This window comes from Mauremys reevesii, linkage group 13 (assembly GCF_016161935.1).
Source record: "Mauremys reevesii isolate NIE-2019 linkage group 13, ASM1616193v1, whole genome shotgun sequence".
Classification (NCBI taxonomy): Eukaryota; Metazoa; Chordata; order Testudines; family Geoemydidae; genus Mauremys; species Mauremys reevesii.
Genome location: NC_052635.1, coordinates 43,718,834 through 43,732,700, shown reverse-complemented (window position 1 = coordinate 43,732,700; position 13,867 = coordinate 43,718,834). Strand labels below are relative to the sequence as shown.

At 45.2% G+C, this 13,867-nt stretch overlaps 1 protein-coding gene across 4 annotated transcripts in view; it reads right to left on the bottom strand.

Annotated features, from left to right (window-relative positions):
• COL20A1 (collagen type XX alpha 1 chain) overlaps window positions 1-13,867 on the bottom strand; it is a 97,626-nt gene that overhangs the window by 14,083 nt on the left and 69,676 nt on the right. For 2 of the 4 annotated variants that reach the window (XM_039499485.1, XM_039499486.1), the window contains exons 27-33: window positions 11,666-11,743; window positions 8,037-8,123; window positions 3,333-3,386; window positions 2,175-2,270; window positions 1,572-1,625; window positions 852-905; window positions 105-158 (exon numbers count right to left, since the gene is read on the bottom strand). In XM_039499485.1, coding sequence (XP_039355419.1) covers window positions 105-158; window positions 852-905; window positions 1,572-1,625; window positions 2,175-2,270; window positions 3,333-3,386; window positions 8,037-8,123; window positions 11,666-11,743 — 477 coding nt within the window. Of the gene's footprint in view, window positions 1-104; window positions 159-851; window positions 906-1,571; window positions 1,626-2,174; window positions 2,271-3,332; window positions 3,387-8,036; window positions 8,124-11,665; window positions 11,744-13,867 lie in introns of those variants that run through there. The other 2 variants (XM_039499487.1, XR_005588011.1) reach the window with 2 other exon arrangements.

Sequence of the window (13,867 nt, the reverse complement as noted above, 5' to 3'; positions counted from 1 at the left end):
GGGGGCGGTGACATTGGCTCCAGTGGAAAATGCAGCAAGTCAGCAGGAAGTGAAAGTTATTGCTGATGACAAGCTTCGTACTGACAGTTTGTGCAAGCTCTTACCCTGGGTCCTGGTGGCCCCGGAGGCCCCGCTGTGCCTTCCAGTCCTCTCACCCCCTGCAAACCCAACAGTGTGTTAACGAGAGGGTCCTCACAGCATTGGTGAGAGCTGAGGGTGCAGTGATGTGATGCCTGACTCCAAATGCTGTTTAGCCAGGCTTATCAATGGAACATAATAACTGCCAAACACCCAAGGATGTTGGCAACTGCTCAGCCACATAAATCTAGCTGAAGAATTTTTGGGCCAAATTTGAGATGTCTGGATCATCAGTTCACCCATCCCCGCTGCCACAGGCTTGCCCTGTGCTAGCAATATCAACTGTCTGGCGGAGAGTAGAGAAAACTGCGAATGCTGCCTCTCGACAGCAGAACGTCCACGATGCTGTGAGAAGAACAGGACCCCAGAACTCTTTGCTAGGTCAGGTGCCATGGGGGAAGTACCCAGAGAGTAAATCTCTAATCCACCATCTCAAGCCAGTTCCTCCCCTCCCCCCATACACTTTGCCATGCACTTTTTACAGGAAGTGGTGCAGATATAGTCTGGCCAAAGTTTTCAAACCTGAGTGCGTAAAGTTAGGCACCCAAGTCCATATTTGCGCACCTAAAAGCAGGCCAGTTTTCAGAGGTGCGGCGCAACCTCAGTTTCCCCCCCACACGTTAGGGCCTGTGGGTGCTCAGCATCTCTGCAAATCAGGCCACATATGGAGCGTTAGGTGCCCAGATTTGAAAATCTGGGTCTGTGTGTTATACCTTTGCACCCTGAATGCCATCTCTGCCTGGAGCTCCCTGGGCACCAGGAATACCCTGGAAAACAGAATTGCTGGTTAAGTCTGGCATCCAGCAATTACATCCCACTTCATATTTTTAATGGTGGAAATAGAGGCAACCACCAAAGAGGACAATCAAGCACAGCAGAACAAAAGAGAAACGGCACGAAAATGTCAATGAAATTCCATTTTCAATTGGCTCTGTTTCCCGGTATATGAAACTGAACCCTGCCTCATTCACCATCATAAGGCCAGACTCCTCTTCTCTCTCCTCCCCTATGCCTTACATTTTAATAGCACCTTCCATAACAGGGAGTCCCAAAAGAATTTTACAGGCCCAACTGCCTCTTCTGCACTGGGGATACTTAGGAAGTGGTAGAGAAGTGGGGTGGAAGCCGGCCTGCTGGCTCTGCCATGGCTTTACTGTTTGTCCACCGCCCAGTTTATTCTTCGGGGAAATGGGCCCAATAATACTTGCAAGGTTGGTGGGAGGCTGAACTGATTCACGTTTGCCAAGCTCCTGTGCGGGCTCAGATGCGAGCGCACAACAGCAGTGCAAGGTGTTCCTGCAGATTTCCTGCGTGATGGAGATACGGTTTCAAAGTGGGGATGGCAATAATGACAGATAATTCCTTGGATTTCAGATGTTCAGCAGTAAAATAGGTAGGTCTTTGATTCAAAGGAGTGATGTTGATTATGTTACCTGCATGCCTGGAATTCCAGTGTCTCCTTTCTCCCCTTTAATTCCTGGTGGCCCCTGGAACCAAAATGTAACAATAGAGTTGCATGTATTCTGCACCACCCCTTAAGTTGGGCAGACGTCTATCTGTCCATGGCTACTCACCACTAATGGTCAGTTCAGCATGGCCAGGAACCCAACTACCTCCACATGTCCTTTGAAGGGATTCTTGCACACCTCCATATCTGACCCTTTTGCCTGGCATTTGCATGCAGGTGTGTGTGTCTATCCACATACATGCAAGTGTATATTGCTTCTCTAACCATGATGACTGTGCTACTGAAATTTTAATACTCCGTTGGACACTTCAAGGGCTAGACTAGGGATCAGCTATCCCCCATGGCCAGTTTTTAAACCAGAATTTAGAGTCTTGTCAACATTAGGAAAACTAGATATCCCCGTAATAGCAACAGCAAAGCTGGTAGTAGCAGCATTGTAAGCAGCGGTGTAGCTAGGGCTCAGGTGTTTTTATCACCACATCCCTGTAACAAAACCAGACCCCCCATACAGACGTATCTTTCACACAGAGCAAAAGGTGGGATAACAGCAATGGGAGAGATCACGTACCACTGGACCCTGCACGGTGATTCCTTGGGAGCCTGGTGACCCTTGTTGTCCACCAGGACCCTCTGGTCCGGCTTGTCCTGGAGGACCTGGCTCACCCTAAAGCCAGTCAAAGAAATGAAACCAAATGTGGGGAGGGACACCAGCGACTTCCACACGCATTGACTGCACTGTACGACCGGTGTCAGCACAAAGCAGCTACTGGATGCAAAAGGAAGAGGCAAGGCCTGGAAGTGTCCAGTACCCTCCAATGTACAGCCCTTTGTCTTTGCAGTCCAAGGAAGTCAATGGTAAAACTCGCACTGGTTTCCAGGGAAGCAGGAGCAGCCTTGCCCTATAAGCAAATTATTCTAGTGATTGGAGCTGGTCAAAAAATGCGGGGTGGGAAGGAGAGAAAGTCCCACAAAGACTTCTGAAAATGGTGTCCATTTTTCAATGTCTTTTTTTGACCAGCTCTATCAATGATGCTGGCTTCTGTGCAGAAAAAGGACAGCAGTGTTGGGGGGGGGGTTCCCTTGCTTCTTTACTGGATTCTCTCAATCATGCTTTGTTGGGTAACACATAGCAAACACTCTGGGTGTGGATTTCAGTGCCTTCCCCACCCCCCAAATTCCAGGATGTTCAGATCCAGCCTTTTGTTTCAAACTTGTCTCTGCTCCTTTTCCACAGAGATATACCCAGTTTCCGTGGCTCACGCCTTTCCCAAGCACGCCGAGGCACAGGGACAAATCAGCCACGCACGGCAGGGAGAATAAGAGCACCGCAAAACTGGGATGAACGTTTTCCGAAAGTCAGGTTGTTTTCTTAGAAAGAAGCTTATCGGATCCATGTAGTTAAATCAACACAACTAGGTGTCTGGAGAATTTTGGAGCAGGGATCACGTCTATATCGCACAGCTCTGAGCACCCACTTGGGGCTTAAATAACCATGTCATTTTCTATTCGATTACAGACATTTTCATTGTTCTGTTTCTCAAAATCTCTGGATCCCTGCGCTAAGGAGCAAGAAGGCTCAATCATTAACGTAGGGATGAATTCAGACCTGGGGTGAGTAAATGTAAATCAATTAAAGTTAAGGAAGTTGCACGTTCTCACCCCAGGTCTGTGTATGACCTGTAGCTGCCTGAAAGAAAATCGGAGGCGGAGTGCTGTCATTGCTCACCTTCGGCCCTGGTTCCCCTTGTTCCCCTTGCGGTCCTCTTCTGCCAGGACTGCCCTGCCAAAGTGGGACAAAGCACAAGACTCTCTTGTTATTAATATTAAGTAGTGTCTGTACTGCGGTAGCGCTCATACTGCACACACACGTCAGAAGATGCTCCGTGCCCCCGAAGAGCTTGCTAGAGGGGGATGTGGCAAACAGAGCAGGAAGCAGAAGGTAACAGCGAGATACTAGTGAGTGTGAAAAGCAGCGGTCACTGCACATCTGCTGCCGGACCATCCGTCGCAGCAGAGATTTGAAGGGAGGACAATGAGGTGGCTTTGTGGATGCTTATTTCTTCCAGGCATGAGGAGCAGCACAGGAGAAAGCCTGAAGTTGCTTGGTTTTGTAACTGTAAGAAACGGCTGCCGAAGGCGACATCAGTAGCAGTGAGAGTTGACTTGTGGTTTTGCACCTCTACGGAAAATCTAGGACGGAAGCAACTTTTCTGCTCCATCTGCTTCATTCCAGAGCAGCGTGGGTGGCTCTGCGAATGGTGACGTTGACACAAATCAAAGAGGTCAGGTGAGAGGTGGCCCCCAAGAGGCTCCAAAAGCAGATCCGAATTAGGGGTTCACCCAATTTTTTAAGGACTCAGATGCGGCGTTCTAGTGAAGCCCCATCTCTAGCTCACACTCAGCTCAGCCCACATGGGAACTGCAATCGTGAAAGCTCTCACTGCGGTCGTGAGTGGATGCGTAAAGCTCCTCTCATGCTCCCAGCACATGCATATGATGGCCTTGCCGCCATATGGCCCTAGGTAAGTCTGCCACAAATGCATTTTGAGAGGGCTGAACAGTAACAAGCAGGAAATGGTTGCCTCCCCTGTGGCAAGCTCCTCTCAGGTCAATGGTGTAAGAGAGATTAGAATCAGATCCTCCGTAGTTTAGCATATTCCATAAAAAGGAAAGGTATTCAGTGGGACCATGGAAATGCAACGGAAGCATTTCGTGATGGCACTGAGATTACACACTCGTTTCTCAAAGTGCTTCTCCCGAAGTGATGCTGATTAATCTCTATTCCAGCCACTTGCAGCAAGCTGGGGATGGAACAGCAGCTCATACTTGTACAGACTCTAGAGCACACATTCTACTTTACATAAGCTCCAGATGAGCACTCTCACAGCAGGGAAGGGTAGTATATCCAGGGAGACCTGGTTTATCTGTGCATCTGCATGACCACTGGATCTACGAGGAATCTAATCTTCTAGCATGTACAGGTGCTGTATGAACTATTGACGTTTTAATCTGATGGCTTCTGTTCGTGAATCTAAATAGCAGTGGATTTGGATTAAGCAAGTCTGACTAAGAGCTTTGTTAGAGGTTGTTTATGGGGTGCCCCAAAGGGGCATATCCCTGTGCAGAAGGAGCTCATTAAGGAAGAGTGGATATGCATGAGACATCCTTGCTCACTATGCAATAACTTTAGACATGTTAAGTGCAAATCGATCAGAGTTTCATGATGCATGAAGCATGTGTGTCATAACTATATTCCCAATCATGCTGAAAGAAAACCCCTTACTCCCCTAAAGTGCACTGAAGAAATATTTAAATTAGAAGGCCGCATGGGTTCATAACTATGCAGGTAGCAGGTTATCATAGAATCACAGGACTGGAAGGAACCTCGACAGGTCTTCTAGTCCAGTCCCCTAGACTTGTGGCAGGACTAATTATCTAGACCATCCCTGACAGGTGTTTGTCTAGCCTGCTCTTAAAAATCTGCAATGCTGGAGATTCCACAACCTCCCTAGGCAATTTATTCCAGTGCTTAACCACCCTGACAGTTAGGAAGTTTTTCCTAATGTCCAACCTACACCTTCCATACTGCAATTTAAGCCCATTGCTTCTTCTCTTATTCTCAGCTGTTAAGAACAATTTTTCTCCCTCCTCCCTGTAATAACCTTTTATATAGTTGAAAACTGTTCTCATGTCTTCTCAGTATTCTCTTATCTAGACTAAACAAACACCATTTTTTCAATCTTCTCTCTTAGGTCATGTTTTCTAGACCTTTAATCGTCTTCATTGCTCTTCTCTGGACTTTCTCCAATTTGTTCACATCCTTCCAAAATGTGGCGCCCAGAACTGGACACAAAACTCCAGTTGGGGCCTAATCAGCACGGAGTAGAGCGGAAGAATTACTTTTCGTGTCTTGATTACAACACTCCTGCTAATACAGCCCAGAATGATGTTTGCTTTTTTTGCAAGAGTGTTACACTGTGGACTCATATTTAGCTTGTGGTCCACTATGACCCCCAGATCCCTTTCTGCAGTACTCCATCCTAGGCAGTCAGTTCCCATTTTGTATGTGTGCAACTGATTGTTCCTTCCTAACTGGAGTACTTTGCATTTGTCCTTATTGAATTTCATCCTATTTACTTCAGACCATTTCTCCAGTTTGTCCAGATCATTTTGAATTTTAATCCTATCCTCCAAAACACTTGCAACTCCTCCCAGGTTGGTATCATCCGCAAACTTTATAAGTGTTCTCTCTATGCCATTATCTAAATCATTGATGAAGATATTGAACAGAACCAGACCCAGATCTGATCCCTGTGGGACCCCACTCGTTATGCCCTTCCAGCATGACTGTGAAGCCACTGATAACTATTCTCTCAGAATGGTTTTCCAACCAGTTTTGCACCCACCTTATAGTAGCTCCATCTAGGTTGCATTTCCCTAGTTTATTTATGAGAAGGTCGTGCGAGACAGTATCAAAAGCCTTACTACAGTCAAGACATACCACATCTACCGCTTCCCCCCATCCACAAGGCTTGTTACCCTGTCAAAGAAAGCTGTCAGGTTGGTTTGACACAATTTGTTTTTGACAAATGACATACTGTGATGAAGCAATGAGCTGTGTAATTAAAATTTCCATTGGAATTAACCACTAGTTATTATGTAACAAACCGTTGTTCCTTGTTAATTATGAAATTGACCTCACAGATGAATCCTAATATTTAAAAGGTTAAAAAGTGCCAGTCCTGTTTGTTGGCATCAAAAGGGCACATCGGCTTCTGCCCTGTCCCCTCGCTCCAGGAAGAAGTGACTCCACACCCAGTTGGGCAGGCCCTTTTCTCAGGCCTTCGACTTTAAAATTAGCACAGCACAATTGTCCCTTCCCCCCTACTCAGGGTCTTCCTCAGGGGCCTATCTACTCCCTACTGGGTTCCATACGAGAGGCCACCTGTCTGAGAGTCCAACCCTGCTCCGGAGCTGCCCACAGGAGCCAGCCAGCTTCCTGTTCCCCAACCCCAGTGGTTTCCTATCAGCACCTCCCTGCTCCTGGCAGCTTTCTCCTCCACTGGGCCACCAGCTGGCTTTTGTAAGCACTTGATCACTAGCTGCTCTCTCTCAGCTGGGAGGGAGCTGATCCTTCGCAGATGAAGCTGGGCCCAACTCCCCTTAAAGAGCCGGCCACCCCGTAACAGGATATTATTAAACCATATTTATTTGACACAGAGAAAGATTTTTTCTACATTGTGGAAGATTCTCTGGGCTAGATTTTCAGCCCTCAGCTTCTTCATGCAAAAATTCCAATTGCACTCTGCAGGTGCAAATACCTGCTAGGTATTCCCATGCCTGCTCTTGTTGTTTAAACAGTCCTGTGGGGAAATGTTAAAATTTGCACCCAAAAAATCCATTGCGGCAAGTGGGTGCATGCATTACATGTACACGGAGGGACAGTAGGTACAGCCTTGGTTGTAAACGTTCTCCTCTCTCTGTGTAACGTGCATTATGAAACACAGAATTTGTGGTAATTATACAATTTTTCTGCAGTGACTGAAAAACAGATAGGAACAACCAGAACTTCTGAGAGCCAGAGTCAATACACACTCCTCCTACATTAAATTTTTATTGAATCCAGCCCTGAATCCAGCTGGATTCAAGGTTGCCATGCCATGCCTTTTGCATTTCAAGCGTTCATACAGGGTTTTGGAGCTTCCTATCCAACAGATCTTTACAGACAAACAAAAAGGGGAGCCAGCCTTTCTCCTGTAAGAGGATTAGTACAGTAATTCTCTCTCTGCCCCCAGCTGTCACCGTCGCCTTGCAAGATAACTTATTTCGCTTTGGCAGTAGGAGAGGGAAATGAAAGGAAAGGCCTGCCCAGGTTGAGATGGCTGCCTTGAGAGACACAAACATCGGCAGTTGTTATATTATTCAGCATTTTAAAAATACAAATACCTATGCAGAGATGGGCTTGGACCACAATGCCAGCTCCATGCGCCCTTTGCTTTGTTGGCATTTGATATTTGGATCGATATATTCTGGCTTCATTGCACCTCTGATATTAAGGGGTCTTAAACCTCCCCCCAAAGTTGGGAAGTTCAGAGTTCAGGATATGGAAATCTGCCAGCATTTACTTGGTGTTCAGAACCAAGGGAAGAGAAACCCAGCTCTGCAAGTCACAGTCATTGGGCCCAAGTTGAGCAGAGAAGGTCTCCACCTCCTTTAATCAGTTATATGATCTCATAAGAGATGATAAACATGGAGTCACATGCCATGCAGCATAGTTCATTGCTTAACTTCCTGTCTCCCTCTGTCCAGTGTCTGCCAAGATTGTGAGTTCATGGCAGGGACCTTGTCCTTTGCACATAGCTGTGAAATGCCACATGGATGCCAGACAATATGAACATTTCTAGGAACAAATGTGAGAAGGCAAACTTACAGGGGGCCCTGGAGGACCTGGCAGGCCTGGGATACCTGAAGTGCAGGTGCAGGAAGGAGTCAAGGTAGGGCAGGTCTCTTCATTTCTCTGAAAGAAAGCAAGAAAGCAAGAAAGAAAGTATGGGTAACATTCTCAAAAATTCAGTGCCATTTTCATGACTCAGGCAACTAAGTCTCATTGAAAGTAGAGCTGTCGATTAATTGCAGTTAACTCACATGATTAACTCAAAACAATTAATCGTGATTAATCGCAGTTTTAATTGCACTATTAAACAATAGAATACCAATTGAAATTTATCAAATATGTTTGGATGTTTTTCTACATTTTCAAATATATTGATTTCAGTTATAACACAGAATACAAAGTGTACAGTGCTCACTTTGTAATAAAAATAATATAAATATTTGCACTGTACAAATGATAAACAAAAGAAATTGTATTTTTCAGTTCACCTCATACAAGTACTGTAGGGAAATCTCTTTATTGTGAAGGTGCAATTTACAAATACGGATTTTTTTTGTTACATAACTGCACTCCATAACAAAACAATGTAAAACTTTTCAGCCTGCAAGTCCACTCAGTCCTACTTCTTATTCAGCCAATTGCTAAGGCAAACAAGTTTGTTTACAGTTACAGGAGATAATGCTGCCCGCTTCTTATTTACGTCACCTGAAAGTGAGAACACGCTTTCTTTTGCATGGCACTTTTGTAGCTGGCATTGCAAGATATTTACATGCCAGATATGCTAAACATTCATATGCCTCTTCATGCTTCAGCCACCATTCCAGGACATGCTTCCATGCTGATGACACTTGTTAAGAAAAGAATGCGTTAATTAAATTTTGTGTAGCAAAGTGACAACTCACCGGCACAGCACCTCCTGCTGGTCATCTGGGAATTCGCTCTTTTCCAGCGTTTGGAGCGCCCTCTGCAGGCCAATGTCTCGCCTACCGCTGGCCCCGTGTTCCTCCCAGACCCCGGTGCCATTTACCTTGGGGTTCTGCCCCAGCAGTACCCCATGGTCTTGGTCTCCCCTCCCTGGGGAACCCCCAACCCTCTAAACCCGCTTTGCCTCGGTGGCTACTGCCAGTCATCATCTAGCCCCCGCTCACTGGGGCCGACTGCAGTCTGTAATGGCCACTCATCATTGGCAAGGGGTTAGGACCTGCTGCCTTTACCTATCCCCTCTGCAGCCCCAGTACCTTTTGGCCTTAAAGCAAGGCCTGCAGCCTGGGGGTTTTACCAGGCTGGAGCTCCCCAGCTCCCTTGCCCTATTCCCCAGCCCTGCTCCCTCCAGGGCTAGAGTGAGACTCCTCCAGCTTCTGGCCCACGGCCCTCTTATCAGGGCCAGCTGGGCCCTGATTGGGCTGGTCACAGCTGTGGCTGCCTCCCCAAGCAGCCTAGCCTGGCTGTTTTTAACCCGTTCTCCAGGAGTGGGGCAGCTGCAGGCTGAACTCCTTGGGGGAGAATTGTATGTCTCCTGCTCCGTTTTACCCACATTCGACCATACATTTCATGTTATAGCAGTCTCGGACGATGACCCAACACGTTGCTCATTTTAAGAACATCTTTACCACAGATTTGACAAAACGCAAAGAAGGTACCAGTGTGAGCTTTCTAAAGAGAGCTACAGCACTCGACCCAAGGTTTAAGAATCTGAAGGGCCTGCCAAAATCTGAGAGGGATTAGGTGTGGAACATGCTTTCAGAAGTCTTAAAAGAGCAACACTCTGATGTGGAAACTACAGAACCCGAACCACCAAAAAAGAAAACCAACCTTCTGGTGATGGCATCTGACTCAGATGATGAAAATAAATACGCATCAGTCCACACTGCTTTGGATTGTTATCGAGCAAAACCCGTAATCAGCATGGACACATGTTCCCTGGAATGGTGGTTGAAGCATGAAGGAACATATGGATCTCTAGTACATCTGACACATAAATATCTTGTGACACCAACTGCAACAGTGCCACATGAATGCTAGTTCTCACTTTCAGGTGACATTGTAAACAAGAAGCAGGCGGCATTATCTCCCGCAAATGTAAACAAACTTGTTTGTCTAAGCAATTGGCTGAACAAGAAATAGGACCGAGTGGACTCGTACGCTTTGAAGTTTTCCATTGTTTTATTTTTAAATGCAGGTTTTTTTGTATATAATTCCATATTTGTAATTTCAACTTTCATGATAAAGAGATTCCACTACAGTACTTGTATTAGGTGAATTGAAAAATACTATTTCTTTTGGTTTTTACTGTGTAAATATTTGTAATAAAAATAAATATAAAGTGAGCACTGTACACTATATTTGAAAATGTAGAAAACAGCAAAAAATATTTAAATAAATGGTATTCTATTATTAATTGTGCAATAAATTGCGCGATTATTTTTTTTAATCTTTTGACAGCCCTAACTGAAATTAAATGGTACTTAGCCTCCTAAGTCCCTTTTGAACATGGGACTTAGGCACCGCTGAAAATTTTCTTTATCATTCCAGTACTTAGCTGGATTACATTTCCCATGATGCACCATGGTCTCCCCTCTTGGTGATATGAGGCAGTGCTTCATGGGAGTCCAAGGGCCATGGTGCATTATGGGAGATAAAGTCCAGCTGAGGCACAGTATTCAAATTGAAATATTTTGGTTTTCATCTGAAGTATTTCAATTTTAAGCTCAAAACCAAAACATTTTTGGATTTTGAGCATTCATTTTTTCAGGGAAAATCAAAAAACATTTTATAAAGGGAAATTTTCCAACCAGCCCTACATTTTATAGTCACTGAAATTTACAATAAATATATCCTGAGGAAAACAATCATTCAATCTACTCCTTTCTAAATATTTGCCCACAAAACAAACCACCTCTCAGTTCAGGAGGAATATGTTTTTTGTGTGCAGTAGAAGCCCAGGAGCAGAAAGGAATAGCAGGGGAATGTTATAACTTCAACTGACAAATTCAGGATTTCCGGTTCACGGGAGAATTTGAAATATCAAAAATTCCCACAAACTGGAAATCCCAAGAAAAAAAATCTTTCAGAAACCTGACACACGGCACTTCCAAAACCAAATATACTTGCCAGAACCCTGGCATCTGCTTCGTAAAACTGACATTCTTGTCTGCTGAATGTCAATTTCAGGCAGTAGCTGCTGGCGGTCCCAGGCAGGCTATCCCAGGCCAGAGACCCTGGGGCTTTCAGACTCATGGGCCAGCTGGTCCCCAAAGCTATTTTCACCAATCGTTTTAGGTTTGATGAATTGGCATTTTCTGATGCTTTGTTTCATTAGGAAAATGTCCAACCGGCTGTAGTTATAACTCAGAAATGAAGGCCAATAGCAGAGCTGTGTGGCTGACAGCACTGGCTTAGTAGATCTGATTCAAGTCAGGAATTACGTGCCCTGGTGGAGATGTGTTTGAGAAGCTCTCTTACCTGCTGAAGCCAACAGGCATTTTATTATTAATTTCACTGGGAGCAGACGCACTTGGCCTTAGCTCTAGCTAGTTTTATCGGTTTCTTGGGAAAAAATAAAAGTTCATCTTCTGGCCCTACCAAAATTCTATTTAAAGTGTCATTTCCTTGTGACACACTCCCCAGTCTCATCCCAATGAGCACATAGGTCAGTCACATCTTACCAGTGCCGGGAGATCACAACATCTATCTTCCTCTGCCCAGGAGTCACTGCAAACAATCTGTAAAGACTGCAGCTGGAACTGTGGAGCAAAGAGAATTAGACGAGTCATGAGAAGAGTTACAAATGTGACAGGTGGGTTGGCTGTGCAACCTGCCATTTCCATGGCCATACATAATTATTCTACCCGCTGCTGGAGAAGAGAGGCCCCCTAACAAGAATTTAGGTGTAGAAAAAAGGATAGAACTGCACAGTTTTTTTTTTTTTTTTAAATATAGTGCCTCCAGGTGTCCTGATGAACAGCAATTATGCAGGCTAATGCCCCCGTTATTGTATGTTCCCAACAATAGCTCACGCCAAGCCTTGTTAAGATGCCAATGAGAATAATAGCTCGTCCTACTGCAAGCCGCAGGGTGGTCTGTCAAGAAGTTGTATAAGTTCTTGGCCACTTCTGGCTGCAGTAGAATGTAAAAATAACCTTATGTAAGAGACTATCATGAGTTTTCTCCCCTTCCCCCTACCCACCACCCATACAGACACATTCTTTCAAAGGCAATTGTACAAACTGCAGACACAAGGCAATGGATACAGAATTTAGAAGGGGCGGATGGTCATTGGACTGCATTGCAAGTCTCAGGCCTTTGAGGCCAGAGCCTTGCAAAGTGAACTCTATAAGCTCATCCATGCTAACAAAACCTCAGTTTCTGATTTATTCACATTTCAGCAGCAGCCGCTCCCAAGGCCCCAGGTAATTGGCTTCAACACAAACCAAAATGTAAAAAGACAACTTTGCTCTGCTGCCACTCAAGAAAGTGGTAGAAGAACAAAAACAGCAGATATTCCTGGGAGATGCATCCTCCCCCTCCAAATAAATCTGCCCTCCTTCTCAGCCTCTCCCTAGACTGCCAGATCTTTCCGTTTTGATTAGCAAAAGGGCAAATGCAGCATGAGACCAAAAAAAGAAAAAGGGAGGGGAGATATATTTAAAACCCACAGTTTTTTAAAAATGCCATTTTTACCAAATCAAATCTCCCCCCCCAGGCATTTAATGATGAGTGAGTGGTGCGACTGGAGGAGTGGGTTGTGCAGCATATGGCTATAAAATGAGCCCCATACATCAAATGACACTTAGAGATGTCTTAAATAAGGTTTGATGATAACCAGTAATGAGGCACTCTGTCTCCTCAAGGGCAGCAGAGCTGCAGAAGACATGAAACTTTGTTAGGCTTGAAGCATGACGGGAGTAGAGAAGGTCTGGGCTGTTCATTAATAGCTCTTCAATGAGTGGATCCAGCTAGCTAAGCTGCTAAAAGGAAAAACCAGGGGGGGATAGAGGATATTTTCCTCCAAGGCAGAGATCTGACAGGGCTGCTGTCAGTCTAAACCACCACAGTATTTCTTTGGCAAATAAAATTAGAGCTGCTTGAATCCTGCTTTGTTATGAATCTGTTCCCATATCGTACTGCTCATTCCTTTGATGGCATTTCTCACGGTACGTTGCATGACTCCACTTCCTCCTGGTGTTAGCTGAGGCTGCATGCAATACAGACGGGCCAGATTGCTTGCGCAATGCTGCCTTCAGGTGTGGAAGGCTGCAGTCAGCTGATCTGTTCTTATTTGCACCCCCTAGATCTATGGTCAGAGTGCTGTGGAGCAGGCGCCGAATTCATCCTTGCCCTGCACCTGTGTAATCATTCAAACCAATGCAAATAATTCCCATGAAATCAGTGGGATTCAGGTGCCAAAATATCTTTGAGGATCTGGACCCAAGGGGCAGAAAACACTACCAGATCAGCTGCTGGAGTGTTTCTACACTTATTTTGCAGCGGTGTAAATGGCAACATGAGGTATAAGGCAATGAAGAATCAGAGTCAGTGTGTTTTTTGTCTCTGGTGCTTGTTTTTCTCATGGATCAATCAGCCCAAGACCATTGATCTTCAGGGCATGGCACAAAGCCAAGATGTTTATTTTTTTCCTTTACCTATGGGGCAAAAGTGGGCTTTTGTTTGCAACTGAGTCTGGTGTTGAGAGGGGTTTTTTGGTGACTACTCTGAGTATTGTTTTACAGTCATTCAAGGACAGTCATTCAGGAACAGTGCACTTTTGAGAATTTTAGACCAAATGAAACCCATCTGAACGCGTTGCCCCCGTGATGATTAGTATGTGGCTGCTGCCACTCCATGGGAGCTGATGTATAAAGCCTTCT